The sequence below is a fragment of the Micrasema longulum genome, unplaced genomic scaffold (assembly GCF_059751315.1).
Source record: "Micrasema longulum isolate JH-2025_06_02 unplaced genomic scaffold, ASM5975131v1 h1tg000490l, whole genome shotgun sequence".
Lineage (NCBI taxonomy): Eukaryota > Metazoa > Arthropoda > Insecta > Trichoptera > Brachycentridae > Micrasema > Micrasema longulum.
Genome location: NW_028277687.1, coordinates 770,087 through 790,424, shown reverse-complemented (window position 1 = coordinate 790,424; position 20,338 = coordinate 770,087). Strand labels below are relative to the sequence as shown.

The 20,338-nt window shown below is 31.1% G+C and overlaps 1 protein-coding gene and 1 long non-coding RNA gene across 2 annotated transcripts; one reads left to right on the top strand and one right to left on the bottom strand.

Annotated features, from left to right (window-relative positions):
- Positions 1-1,827: 1,827 nt before the first annotated feature.
- On the bottom strand, positions 1,828-7,300 carry LOC148281163 (uncharacterized). Its single transcript, XR_015822417.1, has 3 exons — positions 7,014-7,300; positions 6,523-6,613; positions 1,828-5,693 (listed from the first exon to the last, which is right to left on the bottom strand). It is a non-coding gene; the product is annotated as an uncharacterized LOC148281163 (long non-coding RNA).
- An 882-nt stretch (positions 7,301-8,182) lies between these two features.
- LOC148281162 (mitochondrial disaggregase-like) lies at positions 8,183-19,529 on the top strand. Its single transcript, XM_088227194.1, has 11 exons — positions 8,183-8,806; positions 11,345-11,396; positions 11,502-11,701; positions 12,355-12,584; positions 13,368-13,482; positions 13,864-14,042; positions 16,447-16,608; positions 17,823-17,985; positions 18,296-18,498; positions 18,639-18,771; positions 18,903-19,529. Exons 1-11 carry the CDS (start codon positions 8,578-8,580, stop codon positions 19,025-19,027), a joined length of 1,791 nt encoding a protein of 596 aa, XP_088083320.1. The 5' UTR covers positions 8,183-8,577; the 3' UTR covers positions 19,028-19,529.
- Positions 19,530-20,338: the final 809 nt, after the last annotated feature.

Genomic DNA, 20,338 nt, shown 5'->3' with positions numbered 1-20,338 from the left:
TTCAAATTTGGGCACATGATATCATACAAAGTCCTATATCCAAGCAACATTCTAAAACAAAATGTATCCCTAGAGTTTAAAGTTTTTAATGAGAAAACAATTGGTGGGTTTAAAGTGCGTAGCGCTTAAAAATCCAGAACTGTTTGTAGAACCCGAGAGTACTCTAGATTTTAAAAGTATATTTTGTAGATGGTGGAAGATTGTAAATGGGTAAAGTGTATTTGAATTTCAGAGATTCAACGATCTTCACAAGGAACCCATTAGAGAAGATAGTGTAGATCATAAAAATTTTCTAAGAAACATGTCCCTTTGGTTAAAAACTTGGAGACTCTCAATACCTGAGAGTTAGTCTCTAGGTGTACAAAAATTTAAATCCCCCATTACTACATTGGATGCGTTTTCAATGATTATCCTATATATATTTTCCATGCATAAAGTAGAATATTTACTCTTGAGTAAATTTCAAAACGATAACTTAGAAGCGAGGTTCGGCTGTTATCGTCAAACGAGTGGAGCTTATTATTGTATTATTTATTTGCAAGTCTTAGAAAGTGAGAGAAAGCTTTCATTTAAATGTGCTGTAATATTGCTGGAGTGGAGTGAGGTTTTGGTAGGTATGTGAATATGAGAGTTAGTGTATATGAGTGTGAGGGTGGGTTTGTGGAAAGGGTGAGTGTGTGTTTGATACAAGTGGATAGAAACATCTTAAATTTATAATGTAAAAACAAATATATGATTTATAGTTAATATAATATATGTTTAGTCTCTCTGATTTGATGTTATATGTTAAACTTTTAAATAGTATTCCTTGAGTATGTTGGATTTATAAATAAATATTTGCAATTTGTAAAATATCATAATTACTTATAATCACATCTATATAATAACTAATTTTAGTTTATTTAATCCTCTAATTATTGTTATTGATATCATACTAAATGGGATATGATAAGGTTTGCTGACGATATTGCTATGGTTGCTGAAAGTGAAGAAGAACTGCAAGAGCCCTTACAACTATGGAAAGCATTCTTCAAAATAACTACAGTATGAAGATAAATAAAGACAAAACAAAGCTACTGACTGTAGGCCGAATTCAACACCAGATGAGAGTAGTGATGTCGGGAATACCACTAAAGAACACCAAGGAGTTTCTCTACCTCGGGAGCAAAATAACATGGGACGGTCGGTCTAAGAGCGAGGTCGACAGCCGTATACATCAAGCTAGACTTGCATTTAATAAAAGGTCCAAAATAAAAGAATCAAATAATATAGACCTAAAACTAAGAATACTCCTAATCAAGACCTGTTTATGGAGTATCTTGATGTATGGCTGCGAGACATGGTGCCTATCCGAAAGAGATAAACGGAGACTAGAGGCTTTTGAGATGTGGTCCTATAGAAGACTACTAGGAATTTCCTGGAGAGACCACATTACAAATGAGGAGGTTCTCCAAATAATCGAAGGTGGAAGGCACCTGCTCAAGACCTTGTCCGAAAGGCGAGCAAAATGGATCGGTCATGTAATACGTCAAGAAGGCCTGCATGTGCAATGGAGGGGATGACCGAGGGAACAAATTCTAGGGGATGCCCACGCCGAGAGTACCTGGAGGACCTATTAGAGGACGTGCGCTGCTCATCATATGTTGACTTTAAATGAGCCGCACAAGACAGGGAGGAATGGAGGAGGAGAATGAAAGGAATTGCTGCCAGCCAATCCCAGGATTGAGACCAGAGAAGAAGATCATACTCAAATCATTTTAAAAAATACATTACATAATAATTTACAAAATAAAAGGTGTATATTTTTGATTAAATAAAAATAATATATGCAATAACTACATTTTTATTTGTAACTGATCTTGGTGCGTTCTATTCCTTCACAGGGCCAATTTCTAGTGTTTTGGTGAACAAATCATGATATCCTGTAAACAGAAATAAGAGAAAGAAATATTTTTTTCTTTTATTTAGGAAACATTAAGTACTATTACATAGTTTTATAGTATGCAAAATTTTATGTAAATTATGTTTTTAATACCTCTTATGAATATACACACTATTGTTATTCCATTTTGTATTATAATTTTATATGTATTCTTCTCCTTTTTGTAAATCATGAGAAATGGAGTTTATACTCACATAATATATTCTCTATTGCATAATATTTATGTAAATTTAAGATCATAATGAAAAATTCTCAAACGATAACGATACTAAAACGATTTCTTGTTTTGCATTAGGTCTTATACCCATATATATGTAACTCATATAATATTTGTACTTTTATACAAATATGAACCAAACTTTTCTTCTTTAAATATCTCTTTGTAAAACAAAAGAACCAGAATTCACTTTACTTTATGTTTTCTTTAATATTCATTTATGAACTTGTAAATATTATTGTAACAATTTATACTGGAATATCAGAACTTAATATTGCTTACTATATATAAACTCTACAGATTTCTTCTGAAAAATTACAATCATTATACACTTACTTCTTACAGACACCATAATATATACTTATAACTTTCATATGTAATAATATCCATAACTAATTATTCTTTTCTCACTTAAAATTCTTAACTATTTTTTATTTTTTTGTCACATTTAATGTTTATATCTTTTTAATTTAAGAAAACTTAATTGGTCTTTTTATGTTAAAAAATTGTTGTTTTCAATACTTATTTTTTATTTTTAAAAAAAAAGAAATATTTGCGTTCTTATGATTTACCCAAATATTCAATAAAATAAAATAAATAAATAAACTACAAACTGTAAGTTCGAAACCAAAATGTCTTCAGCGTTTAACTAATAATTTATGTACCTCACAACACAGTATTGTATAACTTTTAATTCTTTAGGAATATCATCTGCTCCATATCATACAAGTATATGTCCAACCTCTTTGAATCATAATTAAATTCATTTTATTAGTCTGTCAAAATATAATATAGTATTTTACATAGTAACAACAAATATAAAGAATACATTTGTCATTACAAAGCAGACATTGTTATTAATTCATTATTACTCTATTATAGCTATGTAAGTACTCACCTAGAATTTGCATTCATAACTTACAAACCACAATACATTACTTATATTGACAGGCTGGAGAAAGTACAACATATTTTTTAAAACATTTGAATTTCTGATGCTTTCTTACATTTCGTGAGATTACTTAGCATTAGGTCTTATACGCATATATTATATGTAACTCATATAATATTTGTACTTTTATACAAATATGAACCAAACTTTTCTTCTTTAAATATCTCTTTGTAAAACAAAAGAACCAGAATTCACTTTACTTTACGTTTTCTTTAATATAAATATATAAACTTGTAATAATTGTAGTAACAATTTATACTGTAACATCAGAACTTAATATTGCTTACTATATATAAACTGTACAGATTTCTTCTGAAAAAATTCATTTATTATACACTTACTTCTTACAGACACCATAATAGATACTTATAACTTTCATATGTAATAATATACATAACTACAAACTGTAAGTTCGAAACCAAAATGTCTTCAGCGTTTAACTAATAATTTATGTACCCCACAACACAGTATTGTATAACTTTTAACTCTTTAGGAATATCATCTGCTCCCTATCATACAAGTATATGTCCAACCTCTTTGAATCATAATTAAATTCATTTTATTAGTCTGTCAAAATATAATATAGTATTTTACATAGTAACAACAAATATAAAGAATACATTTGTCATTACAAAGCAGACATTGTTATTAATTCATTATTACTCTATTATAGCTATGTAAGTACTCACCTAGAATTTGCATTCATAACTTACAAACCACAATACATTACTTATATTGACAGGCTGGAGAAAGTACAACATATTTTTTAAAACATTTGAATTTCTGATGCTTTCTTACATTTCGTGAGATTACTTAGCATTAGGTCTTATACGCATATATTATATGTAACTCATATAATATTTGTACTTTTATACAAATATGAACCAAACTTTTCTTCTTTAAATATCTCTTTGTAAAACAAAAGAACCAGAATTCACTTTACTTTACGTTTTCTTTAATATAAATATATAAACTTGTAATAATTGTAGTAACAATTTATACTGTAACATCAGAACTTAATATTGCTTACTATATATAAACTGTACAGATTTCTTCTGAAAAAATTCATTTATTATACACTTACTTCTTACAGACACCATAATAGATACTTATAACTTTCATATGTAATAATATACATAACTACAAACTGTAAGTTCGAAACCAAAATGTCTTCAGCGTTTAACTAATAATTTATGTACCCCACAACACAGTATTGTATAACTTTTAACTCTTTAGGAATATCATCTGCTCCCTATCATACAAGTATATGTCCAACCTCTTTGAATCATAATTAAATTCATTTTATTAGTCTGTCAAAATATAATATAGTATTTTACATAGTAACAACAAACATAAAGAATACATTTGTCATTACAAAGCAGACATTGTAATCAATTCATTATTACTCTATTATAGCTATGTAAGTACTCACCTAGAATTTGCATCCATAATTTGGAATCCACAATACATTACTTATATTGACAGGCTGGAGAAAGTACAAAATATTTTTTTAATATATTTGAATTTCTGATGCTCTTTTACATTTCAATTGAAAGACTTTTATTCTTTTTTTTTTCACTGCTGGTTTTATATTTTTAAACTTGTTTGAATTACTTTAAGAATAGCATTTAAAAATAATATATTGCTTTTTTTACCATAATATGTTATTATTTTTTTAAGATGTTTTTTTAAATTAACTTAAATTTATTGTCTTTTTTTCTTTAAATATCTCTTTTTACAAAGAGATATTTAAAGAAGAAAGGTTTGGTTCATATTTGTATAAAGAACTAATATTTTATGAGTTATATGTATATATATGAGTATAAGACCTAAGGCTAAACACGAAATCATTTTAGTATAGCATACTTGAGGATTTTTCATTATAATCCTAAATTTACATAAATATTATGTAATAGAAAATATATTATGTGAGTATAAACTACATTTCTCATGATCTAAAAAACGGAGAAGAATACATATAAAATTATAATACAAAATGGAATTACAATAATGTGTACATTCATAAGAGGTATTTAAAACATAATTTGCATCCAGGTAAAAATAGTTTGCTCATATTTATTAGTACATTTTTGTTTTTATGATCAGTATTATTCTGGGAAGTGTTCATTTCAGGGGAGTGTCTGCCTTCCTGGAGGTGGATCTGGTGAGTCCGAAGTAAGTACTGCTGTGGGTGAAGGTAGATTTCAGAAAGTCTTGTCTCCCGTCTGTTCTACATTGTATGGCGTTCTGGAATGGTCTTCTGTGGCAGTCAGTAAATATAAATACGTGGCTCGTGTTGAGAAGTTCTTTGTGGATAAAGGTTTTCTTTGGACTGTGGTGGATGCCTGGTGTTTGTCTGATGTCTGCGAGTCTGAGTCGTAGGTCGTTGACGAATGTCCCCTTGTCCTTGCATGTTGAGGCAGTGAAGAAATCGCTCGGGAGCCTAGTAATTTCTGCTGGCAAACATTTGAGTTCGACTCGCACAGCAAATCTAGTAGTACTATCGGGAGAGTATCTACCCTCTCACTACTCGTATCTTGATCTGCACTTGGGTGAAAATAATTTTGTAGTATGTACTTATTCTGAAAATAAAATTCACAATGAATATACAGGAAAGTTATTGCAACCTACCTTATGTATCTAAATAAGAACTTATTACTGGTGTTTATGGAGTTGCTATAAAACTAGTTTGAACTTGTCTCAAATATAAATGGGAGCTCATTTACATACCATATTATTTAATTGAATTCGGTGATAAGAATCCTGGAACAAATGTATTAATAAGTCCCAAGTATGTCTACATTTAATCGTTTTTCTGTGCCATAAGTTTACTCATTAAAAACAATGTTTTGAGTATGTCCAAATGTTTGCAGACAGGCTGGATTTCCTCCCTAGGGAGTTATCTAGTTCTAAATTTGTTGCAACAGAGAGGGAAAACATTTTCGAGAAGGGAATATGGAAGTCTAGGCACTTACAGGGCTTATGCTCTGTCATAGGCTGGTTTAAGTAGGCATTTTACACATTGTAACATTCTCCATTCTGCCTATGTTTTAACATCACATTTCCTCAACTCTTCCATCTGTTTTCTTTTGTGAAGTAAAAGAGCTGAAACTTTTATCATTTGGGTGAGATTTATTCGCCTGAACCAATTCACCTACGACGCAAATTCAGTATTCCCTTCTCAAAAATGTTTTCCCTCTTAGTTGTAACAAAAATTGTTTATATTGGTGACTACTCTTTGGTGTTTGTAGCTTTCTAGAATAAATAAATGTAATAATTAATGCAGAAAAAATATTATAGTAATGTTTATACAAGAATTACATTGGTATACTTATTTGTATCCATCGACAAATTTGTTGTATTCATTTCATGTTCAAAGGGCATATTTTATTTAAAATTCATCAAACTTACTCTGTTAAGATTATGTTCCAGGCATTTTTCTTGGCTCTTTAATATTCATGGAGAACTCCTTATTTTAAATCACACCCATGTGACTTTTAATCTGAAATGTTTTGTGTTATTTCATAAAATGTCAACTTCAAAATAGGTTAGGATTTGGTAAGGTAACCTAATAAAAAGTTTGATAATGTCCTTACAAGACAAAATGCGTCACATTTTACACCCTTGTAAATAAAAAAAATAAAAGGATAATTGAATCCAATAAAAGCATTTTACTTTGGATACCTTACGAAATTTTATTATAGAATTCAACCAATTATCTGCAGACACAATAAATAGGTTAGGATTCCTTGGAATCTATTACCTATAAACAATGTTATAATAAATGTTTTGAATTAGAAAAATAACATTATGATAGATGCTTAGCTTTTTTCTTGTAGCTTATAAACATTTGCTCTGTTATTTTTATATGATTCTATTGTTATTTACATTTTAGTACATACCTGATATTTCAAGCGTTGTCCCGATATTTCTTCACGAACTTTGTTTCAACTCGACTTTTTCATAGTCTTTGCCCTTCCATTACATAAATCGTCATGATTTTTACAAAATTAATCAATATTTCGTCATTTTCAACATTCCGCACCACGTTTGCACTCATTTTGACAGCTAAACGGTAACCGCTTCGCGACAAAAACCGTTCGAAAACAGTTCGCACCGCTGTGACGGCCGTCCTGCAAATGGCGGCACCGTTGCTTCGACGTTACGTTCACGGTCAACGCTCTCTAGGAAACCGGCGCCATTGATTTACATAGTCAACGTTTTAATGACGTCATCCGCCGTCCCGTGACGGCCGCTTTGTGACGGTACCGCTGTCTTAGGAAACCATAGCTTAAGTGAATCACCAAAATAAAGTGATTTATAATGTCTTCTTTTTCTTACAAAAAAATGTAAATAACAATATTTCATTTCAATACTTACTCAAATATTCATTTAAGAAAAGAAATATTTGAGTTGGTTCTTATAAAAATAATAATATACCTAATACATAGATTAAAATTCAAAATATTATTTTATTGAATGAATGACACCATTTTATCAAAATATATAGTATTTTTATCGTCAAACAAAGAAATAATTAACGTTTTAAAGTTCTTTCAGTGCAACTTAAAACTTAATAACTAACTTACTAACTGCTGAAGTACAAATTCAGCAAAAAGAACAAATTATTAAAACAATGATCACTTAAATTTAAATATATATTTAACTGAAGATAAAACCATTTATACTATTTTCAAAATGAAAAGTGACCCCTCTACATTTTACTTCATAAAATAGACATATATACATTTTTCAATAATTTCATGAAATTCTATGCCATGATTTATTTTACCATATTATATTCAAAAATACTAGCCAATTCCATAATTAATATGTATATCATTCTTTGTATACTTATGTACGATGAAAAACAGTTTTTTAAATAAGCAACTGATGGCAATCGAAGTGAGCAAACATTCAATAAATTATTATAATATGAATTCGTTTTATTTGCATTGAAATTTTGTTCTGTGGAAAAAACAAGGAAATGTATAAAAATCGGTAGAATTTCAAACTAATTTGGTAGATCGGTAGATTGCTCCCAAAATCGGTAGATCTACCAAAAATCGGTAGATCTGGCAACGCTGGTCATTAGTCATAATGTAAAACTATATGTAATTAGTAATTTAGTACATAGTTAGATATCTGTAGTCTGTGATATAGTCTATGTTCTGGCCTACGTAATCTGTGGTCATACTGGTCATCACCGTCATCACATCACTCTGCGGACGTGACTTTAGAAATAATAAATATTGTGAATCTGCTTGGAAGCCAAAGTTTAGAAAAATAAATAATACTTCAAAAAAATATTTTAGCTAACATTAGCAGTGACCAAATTATCTTTTTATTCTGTGCATATTATTTATTTCTGTAATGTAATAACATAAAATACCGCTTTACCGGTAATGAAAACACGGGAAATTGTAATATTATTATTTCACTTAATATTTTTTTAAGTCATCAATCATGTGGTCTATTGTTTTTAATAATCTGTATGCGGCACGTCGATTGACGTTATTTCAATTATGCACTTTTATTAAACATTCATTAATTAATCAACGGGCAGCCAAATTGAAATTTGATATATTCTTCAATAATTTTCGTCAAAATCCTAAGTTTTTAAGGTATACTTTTCACGCCGCGTCTGGTGGTGGCATTGGAATATTTTATACGACTTCTTTATTGAACTATAATGGTAAGATTTTTACAATTATATTATCTGTACGGCTTCATTATTAATAAAGTATCTGTATTCACATTATGAAAATTTTATAAATTCCTTCTCTAATACATTTCTAGTATAGTTTTATGTACTACTTAAATGGGTTTTCACTGCCTTTCAGATTGTGGTGATGTATTTCTGGATTATTGTGCCATGTATTAATACTCCTTGCTGATGTTTCAGACAGCTTTACAGCATCCATCAACTGGGCTGATGTAGTTTTTATAGTCTTAGTGGATTGTAAATGTATGAGGAATTTGTACAACTCGAGTCAAAGAACATAAAAGTGCACGCAGGCTCGGTTATCCCAAAAAATCAGCACTACTCAAACATTTTATATAGACAGGACATAATTTTTTGTTCGAACCTGAAATATTAAGTCATCTCAAAAGCCACCGACCTTGTTTGATATAAAAGGCCATTGAAATTTATAAACATCCACATAATATTAATAGAGATGCTAGAATGCGCTTCAAAACATCATGGTACCCGGGATTTAATATAAACACATAAACTGATACAACACAAATCTGCCTACTGGGGTAAAATATGAATTCCTCATAAGGCTATAATACACTAAGACATTAAAACCATATCACCCCATAAAATGGACGCTGTAACACTGTCTGAAACGTTGGCAAGAAGGAGTATTAGTACACTGCACATAACTTGGAAACAAATAATACTATAACCATAACTCAGAAAAGCATCACAAGAATGCTTCAATGGGCTTTACCGTAAATATCAAAACAATGTCACATTTTAAGAATAGAGGGGTTTCTGTTTTTTTTTTCCACATCAAAAATTTCTGTACATTTATTCAAATGAATTTATGCTTTCATTCACATGTTGATGTGATAATTAGTACACCAACTAGTGTGTTGAAAACTGCTTGATAAAGTAACAATTGTGTTGGATCCACTTATTTTTATCAATTTAGTAATGGTTATTTCACTTTTCACCACCTTCTCTAGGAATGATCAAACTAATTGTTGTATTACAGTTTGTTGTTTGACCATGAAGATACTGAAAAGGCATCACCAATTAAAATAACAAAAAAAAGCTCTAGGAATTAAAAAAAAAAAATACACAAAGGTAAAGTCGATATTAATCTAGTCGGACCAAAGGGGCGGATTCGAATCCCCCATAGACCGATTTTAATTTGATAACTTGAGAATTATTAAATCTATGTGCCCTATATTTTTTGTAATCATGAAAATAATGGAAAGAAGCATTTTCCTGTTTTTGTTTTTAAATTTTCGAATAGTGGTTTTTTTTTTAATGTTAAAGCAAAAAAAAATACGTAAATAATACAAGGGTCAATTTCACTTTATGTACATTAGCATTCGGCAAACTAACAAAAAATAATAAAATACACGAATGAGTAAAATATGTGTATGTGAAAACATGAATAAATTATTGCACGATCATAAACACTTCCAACGTTTTATTCTCCTGACGCCATATACAAGTAGCCGCTGGGGTCATTTTGGTCCCCCCGTTCGGATCATGTCTAATTTTTGGATGCTTAGTGAGGGAAAGGTTAAACAAATTACAAATACTTACATATAGGCCAATAATATTTTACAATACTATGTTTGTTAATAAAATTGTCAATTCCAAAAAAAAAACAGAATTTTGGAAAAAAAATAATCACAGTCAACTTGCACATAATCATAATACCAGAGAAGTAAAGATCTGACTCCCATTTAGAAAGAAGGCGCAGTTACAAAATTCAATTTTATACCAGTGATGTCACATTATTTTTACTATTGTTCATAATGTGAACAAAAATAAATTAAATACAATGTGGTAAAAAAAATATGAAATGGAAAAAAAGCATTTATAATGAAAAAAAATCTGAATTTAAACTTAATGTCAAGGCATATGCGTTAAACAATTTGTAAAATATATATGTATTCATATATTAAATGTTATTAGAGCAAACATGAAATAAAAGAATACTAGGTATAAAAGAGCCAAAAACAGACAAAGACTGCCTTTATTTATTTGTATGAAATGGTGTTCTACGCTATCCACCTTTTTCAACAAATCGACGATGAATCTCAGAGTAATAATTCTCTAGAGAAGCCCTAAGCTCTATTGCATATAACAAAAGCTTTCCAAAGTTTTAGTTTTACAAAAAACGTGTAATGGACGGTTTCAGTTTTCCCTTGAAATTTTCAACCCAAGTAACTAAGGCCCATTGTACTGTTATAATTTGTTGCTAACTTTGTAGTCAATAATCATAGAATGGTTTTTCTCCATTTGGGCGATTCTATTAGGTTATTACTCTAAGCCCCGAATAGTATAACAGCTTAACTTATTGGAATTTATTTGCTATTTATCTCTTCCAAAATAAGACAATGTTACGTTACGTAATATATTTGGTTAAATCATAAAAACGCAAATATTTCTTTATAAAAAATAATGAAGAAAATAATTTTGTTTATGCATTTGATAAATTATGTGAACCAAATATTGATTAGAGTCATAATAATTATATTTCAGAGAAACAAATGCTAAGGGCTGCACAGCATGGCAATGTTACAGAACTGATAAAGTAAGAATACATTTTAATATTAAAACCTACAAATCATTAAATGAATACATAAATGGTCTTACTATAAATAAAGTAACCAAACTAGATTTTTATTGTAAATTTTAGGATTTGTGGCAAGTCTGGCGAAAAAGTGTCACCGAATGCTAGACATGTATTAGGGTGGACAGCTTTAATGGCTGCAGCAGCCAACGGACATACAGAGGCCGTTGTCGCTCTCATCAATTGTGGAGCACAACTTGACTTACAAGATTTGTATCACAATCCACAAAAGACTGCCAAGCAGCACGCAATTCATCCACTTGATGGTAACTATTTCCATTAACCTTTACAACCCTGATATACTAATGATATATCTATATTTATCAGCTCCTGTGTCTTTCACAATAAAAATATATTAGTCAGTACTTACTTCTTTCATTTCTATATCTGTATCTCTGTTCAGTACAATAAAGATAAATCTAAAACTAATTTCAATATTTTTTTTTGTTTTTCTATACTTTATTTATACCTACAATTAATTTGGGGGGTAATTACCACAATTAGGTAACTTCGAAATCAGCATTTGTGAGTTACCCACTGAAAACACATTTTTTTATCGTCCTCCATGAATGCTAGAAATAAGCAAACCGTGATTCATTAAGGTCATATTTTGAGGATTTGAATGCATGACTCGCATCTTTGTAGCATTCACGGAGAGGGATAAAAAAAAACTGTTTTTAGTGCGTAACTCACAAACGCTGACTAACCTAACCTAGTTGTAGTAATTATCCCCCGAAATGTTCATATTGTTATCACGTGAAAAAAAAACATTTAAAAAATCTATTTTTGGGTAGCACAGAACTTCCCCACCTTTCTCTACCGTTCCTTTTCTCAATGTTGAGTTTGTACATGAATATTTTTTCTATTTTTTGCACAAACTGTATCTATTGCTGCTTATAACTTCTTATATTGATCACAGTTATTTCAACACGTGAAGAAGAGTTTTGCGAGACATTAAATGGCCGAGCTACATACTCAGGGTTCACAGCTCTGCATTATGCCTCCTTGACGGACTCTCCGGGAGTTACACGAGCCCTCCTCGAGGCTGGAGCTAATCCTACCGTCAGGGATAATGCAGGCCGGAGACCAGTAGACTATGCGAGAGACAAAAGTACTACTAAAGAATTACTAACCAAGTACACCAAGAAGGTAAAACGGTATTTTATTACTTTTATTATGTGCTATTTTTGGTCTATTTCTTATGATTTCTATCTTTGAGATGTGAATACAGAATTATTATTTCATGTATTGTTTGCATCATAACAGGCCAGGAGAGCCACTTATAGTGGATTACAACACAGAACACCCAGGCTTGAGAAAAATCACATTTAATTTTTGTGTTCTCACTGGGAATCAAACCCGAAACCTTCCGTGCATGACTCGAGCGTCTTAACCACTACACTTAAGGTCGGGGAAAATCCTAAATGTTATAATCTGCCAACTGGTGGAACACTTTTGAGAATCGAGATTAGGGCAGCATTGGAGCAGGATGCTATGTGTCATACATCTTAATTGATATTATTATTCATTACTTTTTAATTCTTTTATGTTTAAATACTTTTTTTGCATATGAAAATTTATTTGTCCAATAATTGAAATTTTTGTTTAATTTTTATTCAAACAATGTTTTTATTTATTTTTTCCTAATTTTTACTTTGTACTGGTTATAATGCTGGTTGGGTATTGCACTACCCGCCCAGTAGAGCTGGAACCAAAATATTATGATTATTTTTATATAATGTATCTGCATATTATATACCTTACACACCATTCAAACATACTAAAAGTATTTACAAGTATGTAGTACGGATGGATAGCCATTTTGTTTGAAACAGTATACTTTTTTTTTTACCAAATAAGACAATGAAATAAAATAAAACAGGATTTTCTCATAATTTAAAAACAGTCATTGCATATGAAAATATTTTGTAGGTTGAAGCTATGATTATTGAGAAGCAAGCTGAAGAAAGACGAACATTTCCTCTGGAACAGAGACTCCGCCAATTTATAGTCGGACAGCAGGGTGCTATTAATTCTGTCGCTGCAGGTAAGTAATTTAACTCGATAAAGTGTCAACTTATAATTTTATATTATAATTAATGAATACATTTATACTTCTTTATTTAAATTGCAATCCAATGAAGAAGTTCTAAAAAATCTGTACTATTTAACATAAAGTGATGCCAATATATGGTTTGTTCGGAGCATTATATTGACAACCAATAGTCGTAGCGAATATCTATCTATGCTTATTGTTTTTTTATGTGTTAGAGAAGGTTTATTAAAATGTGTTCATTATTCATAATATGTTTTAAAAAATCTAATTTCGTGTACTAAGCTTCCTTATTATAAATAAATTTTATAAAAAAATATAAATATGTAATTTATACCTAATCCACATAATATGTATAAGTTTTTCTGTATCTAGCTATCAGGCGGAAAGAAAATGGTTGGGCTGATGAAGAACATCCTTTGGTGTTTCTGTTCTTGGGGAGTTCTGGTATTGGAAAAACAGAGCTAGCCAAACAGGTAGCAAACTACTTGCACGCTGATAACTCCAAAGGATTTATACGACTTGATATGTCTGAATATCAAGAAAGACATGAGGTATGTTTTTTATGATGAGGTTTTTTTGCGTCAGCTTGTGTGGCACTCAAACATTGTTTAAATTCAGCCTTCTGCAAATGGTTTAAAACCGTTTTAGGATCGATATTCAGCTCCTGGGCGATGCCTGGACGACAGGCCTGCCAGAGCGTGGTGCGTCATTCACCTCCACTACACCAGAACAAAATCACTTGAACCACTATTGTGCAGCACTAACCGACAGAGTATCGGCCCCGTATACATCAATATTTTTTTTTGTGATTTCGACGCGTTTTCTTTTCTGGTAGTCAAAATATGGCAAATTTCTTCCTTTAATACCTCTATACTTGATGCACGATAGTTCACAATTGAACCGACCAAGTGCTATACTGTCAAAGAAGCGTTTGTAGTATACATTGACACCCTTGCAACGCTGTATTGTATGATCCGATGTGACCATTAATAAACGAGATATATGTACTTAGTTGAAAAAAAGGGCGCAAAATCCGAAACGACTTTTTCCTTAACCTGATATATCGTTCCGATAGAATATTATGAATGACTCTGATAATTTTATTTGGGTTACTGAGTCTTATTATTTTTCTTTCCTAAAATAGGAATTTGAACATTATCGTAAGCTCCGACTATGTCTAGAAATACTGCAACTGTAAATAGTTGTTTTATGAAGCCTAATCGAAAATCCGTAGTAAGTTGTCAAGACATGACTTACCTCTCCCGAAACCAAACTGAGATTTGTGTAAAAGGTGATTATGTTCTAAAAACCAGTCAATTCTGTTTTTAATGTGTTAGAACAGTTTTAAGAAACAAGAGGATAAGGCAATCGGGCGATATGAACTACCTTAATCTGGGGTTTTCCCTGGTTTAGGAATCGGGTCAATAATCTCTTTCTTCCACGATTGCTGAATGGTTCCATATTTACAAATCCAATTATATAAATTTAATAAGTATTTTCTAACAGGGAGTTTCTAAGTAAACGCCAGGGGCTGAATTACGAACCAATTTAAGAGGAATTAATAATTCTTCCATTTCAAATGACGAATCTTGCCGAGATTTATTTGAAGAGGTGGAAGAGTCTAATGTCATTTCAGGTAAATTTGGTGCGTAAGGTGGGGCAGGTTTGTCAACAAACTCTTCTATCCAATTTCCATTTGGAGGTTTCTTTTTAGGAGGGAAGTATGAAGCCCTAAACATTCTAATATTGTCCCATACTAACGATAAGGATGATTCTGGCGAGAGAGATGAACAAAAATTAAACCAGCCTTGTCTTTTTTTCTTTCTAAGAAATTTTTTGGCCAATGCTTGAGCATTTTTAGCAGTTAAGAAATTTTCAGATGTCATATTTTTTCGATATTTCCTTATCACGACTTTTCTAGTTTTTACTATATCAGTGCATTCACTATCCCACCAAGGAGCATTACGTGACATTATGGTGGTTTTAAGATGGCGCGCATATTTTAACTGCATATTGAATTGCTGAAAGCAATGTGGGAAAGGTTTCCGAAATATTCTCTGGATTATAACTAGTGTTGTTAGAGATGACATACTATTTTTTAGAGTTTCTGTATATTTACTCCAATCTGTTTTTGTTGAAAATTTGACTTTATTTGACTGAGGAATTTTAATAGGAAGAGATGATGTCATTATAACTATGGGGAAATGATCACTAGAGTGAGGATCCTCTAATAACAGCCAAGAGAGAGACGCCGCTTAGTCAGATGAGCATAGTGATAAGTCCACTGCACTCGGCTTCTGTGAAGGGTGATATAATCTAGTTAGAGAGACATTATTTAATACGCATATTCTTTGATTATCGATAAATGATAAAATAAATTTTCCAGATCTATCTGCATACCCACAACCCCACGTCTGGGAATGTGCATTAAAATCTCCTAGAATGTAAAAGGATTTGGGCAATTTTGGGACCACTGTATCCCAGTACTGGGAATCGAAGTTAAGATTTGGAGGAATATATAAGGAGACGAAAGAAATGTTATTGATAGTAGCAGCTACTGCTTGAAATGATTTATTAACAGACTTTTTTTTTATTTTTTATATTAAGGCAATCCATCCTAAGAAGGATGATTTCTGCCAAGAGTACAATTTATTTAAATGAATAAAAATCAAAAAACATTTAAAAAAAAAAAAAAACTAAAAATTTGTCATATTTTTTGAGAGGAAGCTTCCTATATGGTGGATAATATCAGGATCAAGGATGGAGAGGTAACAGACTTAGTCCATTCGAAAAATAGCAAACACATATTCTTATAATACATACAGGCACAATTGGAATAAAATACAAATAAAGAAAATTAAAGCTAGGATAAAAGAATGAAAAAAATGTATTCTTTATCTGCCCAGACACGGATGTTTTACTGTTTTATTGTTTTAATGTTTTATCTTATTTTAGGTGGCCAAGTTGATCGGTGCCCCTCCTGGATACGTCGGCCATGAAGATGGAGGTCAATTGACTACTCATCTCGCCAAACAGAAAAATGCAGTTGTATTATTTGACGAAGTGGACAAAGCACATCCTGACGTCTTAACAGTTCTATTACAACTTTTCGATGAAGTATGTATTTTTATATTCCTCATATATCACACTAAATTCGGTGAATGCGCATTTGCGGTCGCAGGCCCCTTGGCATGGAATGCTCTCCCAGCAGAAGTGTGAAACAGTACCCCAGTATAGTAGGCGTAGAGCTACCCCCGCCACTCTAGGCCAGTCGGCGCCACGTTACGGCTGGCCCCACTGAGCTCGATGCGTGCCGCTTAATAAGGCGTGTAATGTTAAATAATAAATCAGTTGAGTTCCTAACTCTGAACAGTGAACAAGTGTTTCACTTAATTTCTCCGCCCTGTGTGCTCCCGCTCATGGCTCTCCGCCCTGCCAGCTGACTGCCTTTGCCTCTCCAGACGGCTTGGACCGGGTGGAAAGTCCTTTTCAGGACTATTGAGGTTGACTCGCAGTCGCACTCCTACTTTTCTTCGGCTTTGTCTTTCGACTCAGTTTGGGAGGATGGCTCCTCGTTTACGTTGGAAAGTCTGAGATGCGGGTGACGAACCAGCAGTTCACGGTAACGCGTACGTTACAACAATAATAGTCTATGCATAATTTTGAAGTCCAAATAGATAAAATATAGACCGGAGTATAAAAATACACCGCAACCTCTTCTTAAAATTTTTATTTTACACGGTTTTGAAAAAACACAGTACAATAACGAAATTTTATATTTTTTAAAATTAAACATTAATTTAACAATGTGTAATTGTAATACGAGTATATAACTGTTAGGAAAAAATGCACTTCTGTTCTCTCCACTGCAATATATATATATGTACTATATGTATACCCATATATTTTTACTAATATGTAAAATGGTTTTTTATATATATTTTTTTCTTGTTCTCCTTAATTCATTACTATTTTTTGCTGCTTTTGTGTAAAATACGTGTCTGTCTTTATATTCATATATGTATGTAAAACATGTGAAAGCCTACAAGGCTACTAGTCATGCCTCTCTGCCCCTAGGGGCAGAAAGGCATGTGCAAAGGAAGGGTGATGGTGAATAATCTTTCTTGCAATTATATTTTTTAGTGAAATTAAAATACAATAGTAAACAATTTTTTTTATTTTTTAATCCCGAAATGATTTTTATATAAGGAAATCTATTTACCATTGTTTTTTTTTGTACATGGGACTGCGTTGAACTTATCCCCTGCGTAAAAAGTGGTCCCGGTGTGTGAAATACCTTTACCATTTGTATTATTGTCACCTATTTTTAGGGAAGGCTGACAGATGGAAAGGGTAAACTTATTGAGTGTAAAGATGCCATTTTTGTTATGACCAGCAATTTGGCGAGTGATGAAATTGCGAAGTATGGACTGGAATTAAGGAATGAAGCCGATTTGGTAAACCAAAGCAAGCTCGAAGGAAAAATTTTATCAGGTATTAAAAATATTTTTTTTCTATTAATAAGTAACTTTAAGTGAGAACAATGGAAGAATGTCATTATTCAAGTTTAATGTACATATTTCATTATAATGAATAACCACACAATAAGTGCTTAAAATATAAATGTTATATTTGGTATTAGAATAATTTAGTAATGGGAATTATATTATTAGTTTTAATAACAGCAAAAATTAAACAATGATTGAGAAAATACAATTTTTCCATGTTTTCAATCAACTGATTATCTTTTATGATAATAGCAAAGAAGTGTTTGAAAAATGTAAAATATTGTATTTAATTTTAGATGTAGCTCCAGAAAATGAAGACACTGAAGAAATATTAGTATCTAAGAAATTCAAGGATCAAATTATACGACCTATTTTGAAAGAGCATTTCGTCAGAGATGAATTTCTTGGCAGAATTAACGAAATTGTTTATTTTTTACCTTTTTCGAGGCAAGAACTCTTGACTCTTGTAACGATGGAGTTAAAACTTTGGGCTAAAAAGGTATGAAATCTATTGTGACAAAATTGTCTTAATCTTCTTATTTCTTTGGCCTTTCTATTTATTTCCGTAATCATCTCTTTCTTACTGAATGTTTTTGGTTTTTTGATTAAATGTTTTCATTTTTCGAAAATCTGTTCCAGGCTAAATCTCGACATTCGGTGGAATTAACTTGGGAAAATGGAGTTTTAGGTTCTTTAGCTGATGGTTACGATGTGTACTACGGGGCTAGATCTATCAAGTATGAAGTTGAACGAAGAGTGGTCAATAAAATAGGTAAATAAATAAACTTATATAATGATTGCTTATAAGAAAATGTTAGATATTTATTACAGCAGTTTTTTATATTTAATTTGTACTTACACTTTAATTTTCAGTACTTACAATACTTACACTTTAATTTTCAGCTTTGGCTGCAGAACGTGGATTGCTCGGTTATGGTTCAAAAGTTGTTATAACTTGCACGGACGAAGGAGTTATTAATATTAAAGTGAAAAAAAAAGGAGAAACTAAGTTCAATACAATTATATAATCTTAAAGTATGTAAAATCTTTCTAAACGATAACACTTGGAATAATGGGATATTTATTTGTGAGTAGCGAGTGATATCGTTGGTTTCTGGAACGAGTTGGTAGCAACAATTTTTCAAAAAATGAGATGGATTCATGACTGGCATTAAATAATCTTTATTTAAATAATAAATAAAAATATTTCGTATTTTATAAATACAAAAAATAATATTGTATAATATTCAACTAGCAGTTTTATTAGAATTGTTGATTTGGGATGATATTTTAACTTCAAAACTGCAATATCTCACTACTAGTAGTAGTTAGTTACCAACTTGGCGGCCTCCGTGGTGTAGTGGTCAAGACGCTTGACTCACGTACGGAAGGTTCCGGGTTCGATTCCCGGTGAGAACACAAAAATTAAAAATATGATTTTTCTCAAGCCTGGTTTTTCTGTAATGTAATTCACCACTGTAATTGGGCCTCCTGGCCTGTTGTGGTGCAAAAAAAAAAAAAAGAAATAAACTTATTCCAGAAACCCGACGATAATCAAAACAGTTTTATGTTATTCCGTTTATGTTATTTATTGACGATTCTTGATGGAATTCCATTCTAATTATCTAATAACTAATATTAGAATATAAGTTATACATTAAAAATACTTGGTACACTTCCACTTATTTATTTGAACAATTAGCGCTTTCACCTTCTATCAGGCATCTTCAGACTGGAGAAGTGTACCAAGTATTTTTGATTTATGACTTATGTTTAAATATTAGCTCTCAAACTATAATTTTATATAATGTTAAAATATTTTCCATAATATTTGAAGGAGGTTAAAATATTTTTCAAATGGTATAAAATTCATGCAGTGCGATTTAAAGTATTTGAAAGAAAAACAATATAAAACTTTTAGAGTATGAAAATACCAAACTCTTTGACAATCCCAAAAAAATATTGTAATATAAATATTACATTGATCGGTGAGTTTTCTATTTAAGTAGTCTAGTAATTTTTAGGTACACAAATTCTCTTGCTTTAGCTATTTTTTTTGAGAATCTATTTTAGAATTGATATTTAAAAAATGAGTTTAAACCTTTATTTGGTTTTTGTGTTTGTTAAGTTTACTACTTCGGTCTCTATGTAAATTTGAATATCTGCAAAATCACACAGAAATACTGTGGGAAAAAAATATATTTGAAAGTACAGATTTTTAGGTGAGCGTAATGACTATTGATTTATACAATCCCGAGGCTGAATAATTTTAAGTTTTAGTTAATGAGATATTATAGGTATAACTATATCCATTATGTTATAATATATTAATTTATGTA

Excerpts from the sequence above, each read along its gene's own strand:
- LOC148281162 (XM_088227194.1), top strand. The coding sequence starts at position 8,578 with ATGTGGTCTATTGTTTTTAATAATCTGTATGCGGCACGTCGATTGACG. Across the intron at positions 14,043-16,446 it reads AATATCAAGAAAGACATGAG|GTGGCCAAGTTGATCGGTGC; the intron begins GTATGTTTTTTA and ends ATCTTATTTTAG. Across the intron at positions 18,772-18,902 it reads AAGAGTGGTCAATAAAATAG|CTTTGGCTGCAGAACGTGGA; the intron begins GTAAATAAATAA and ends TTTAATTTTCAG.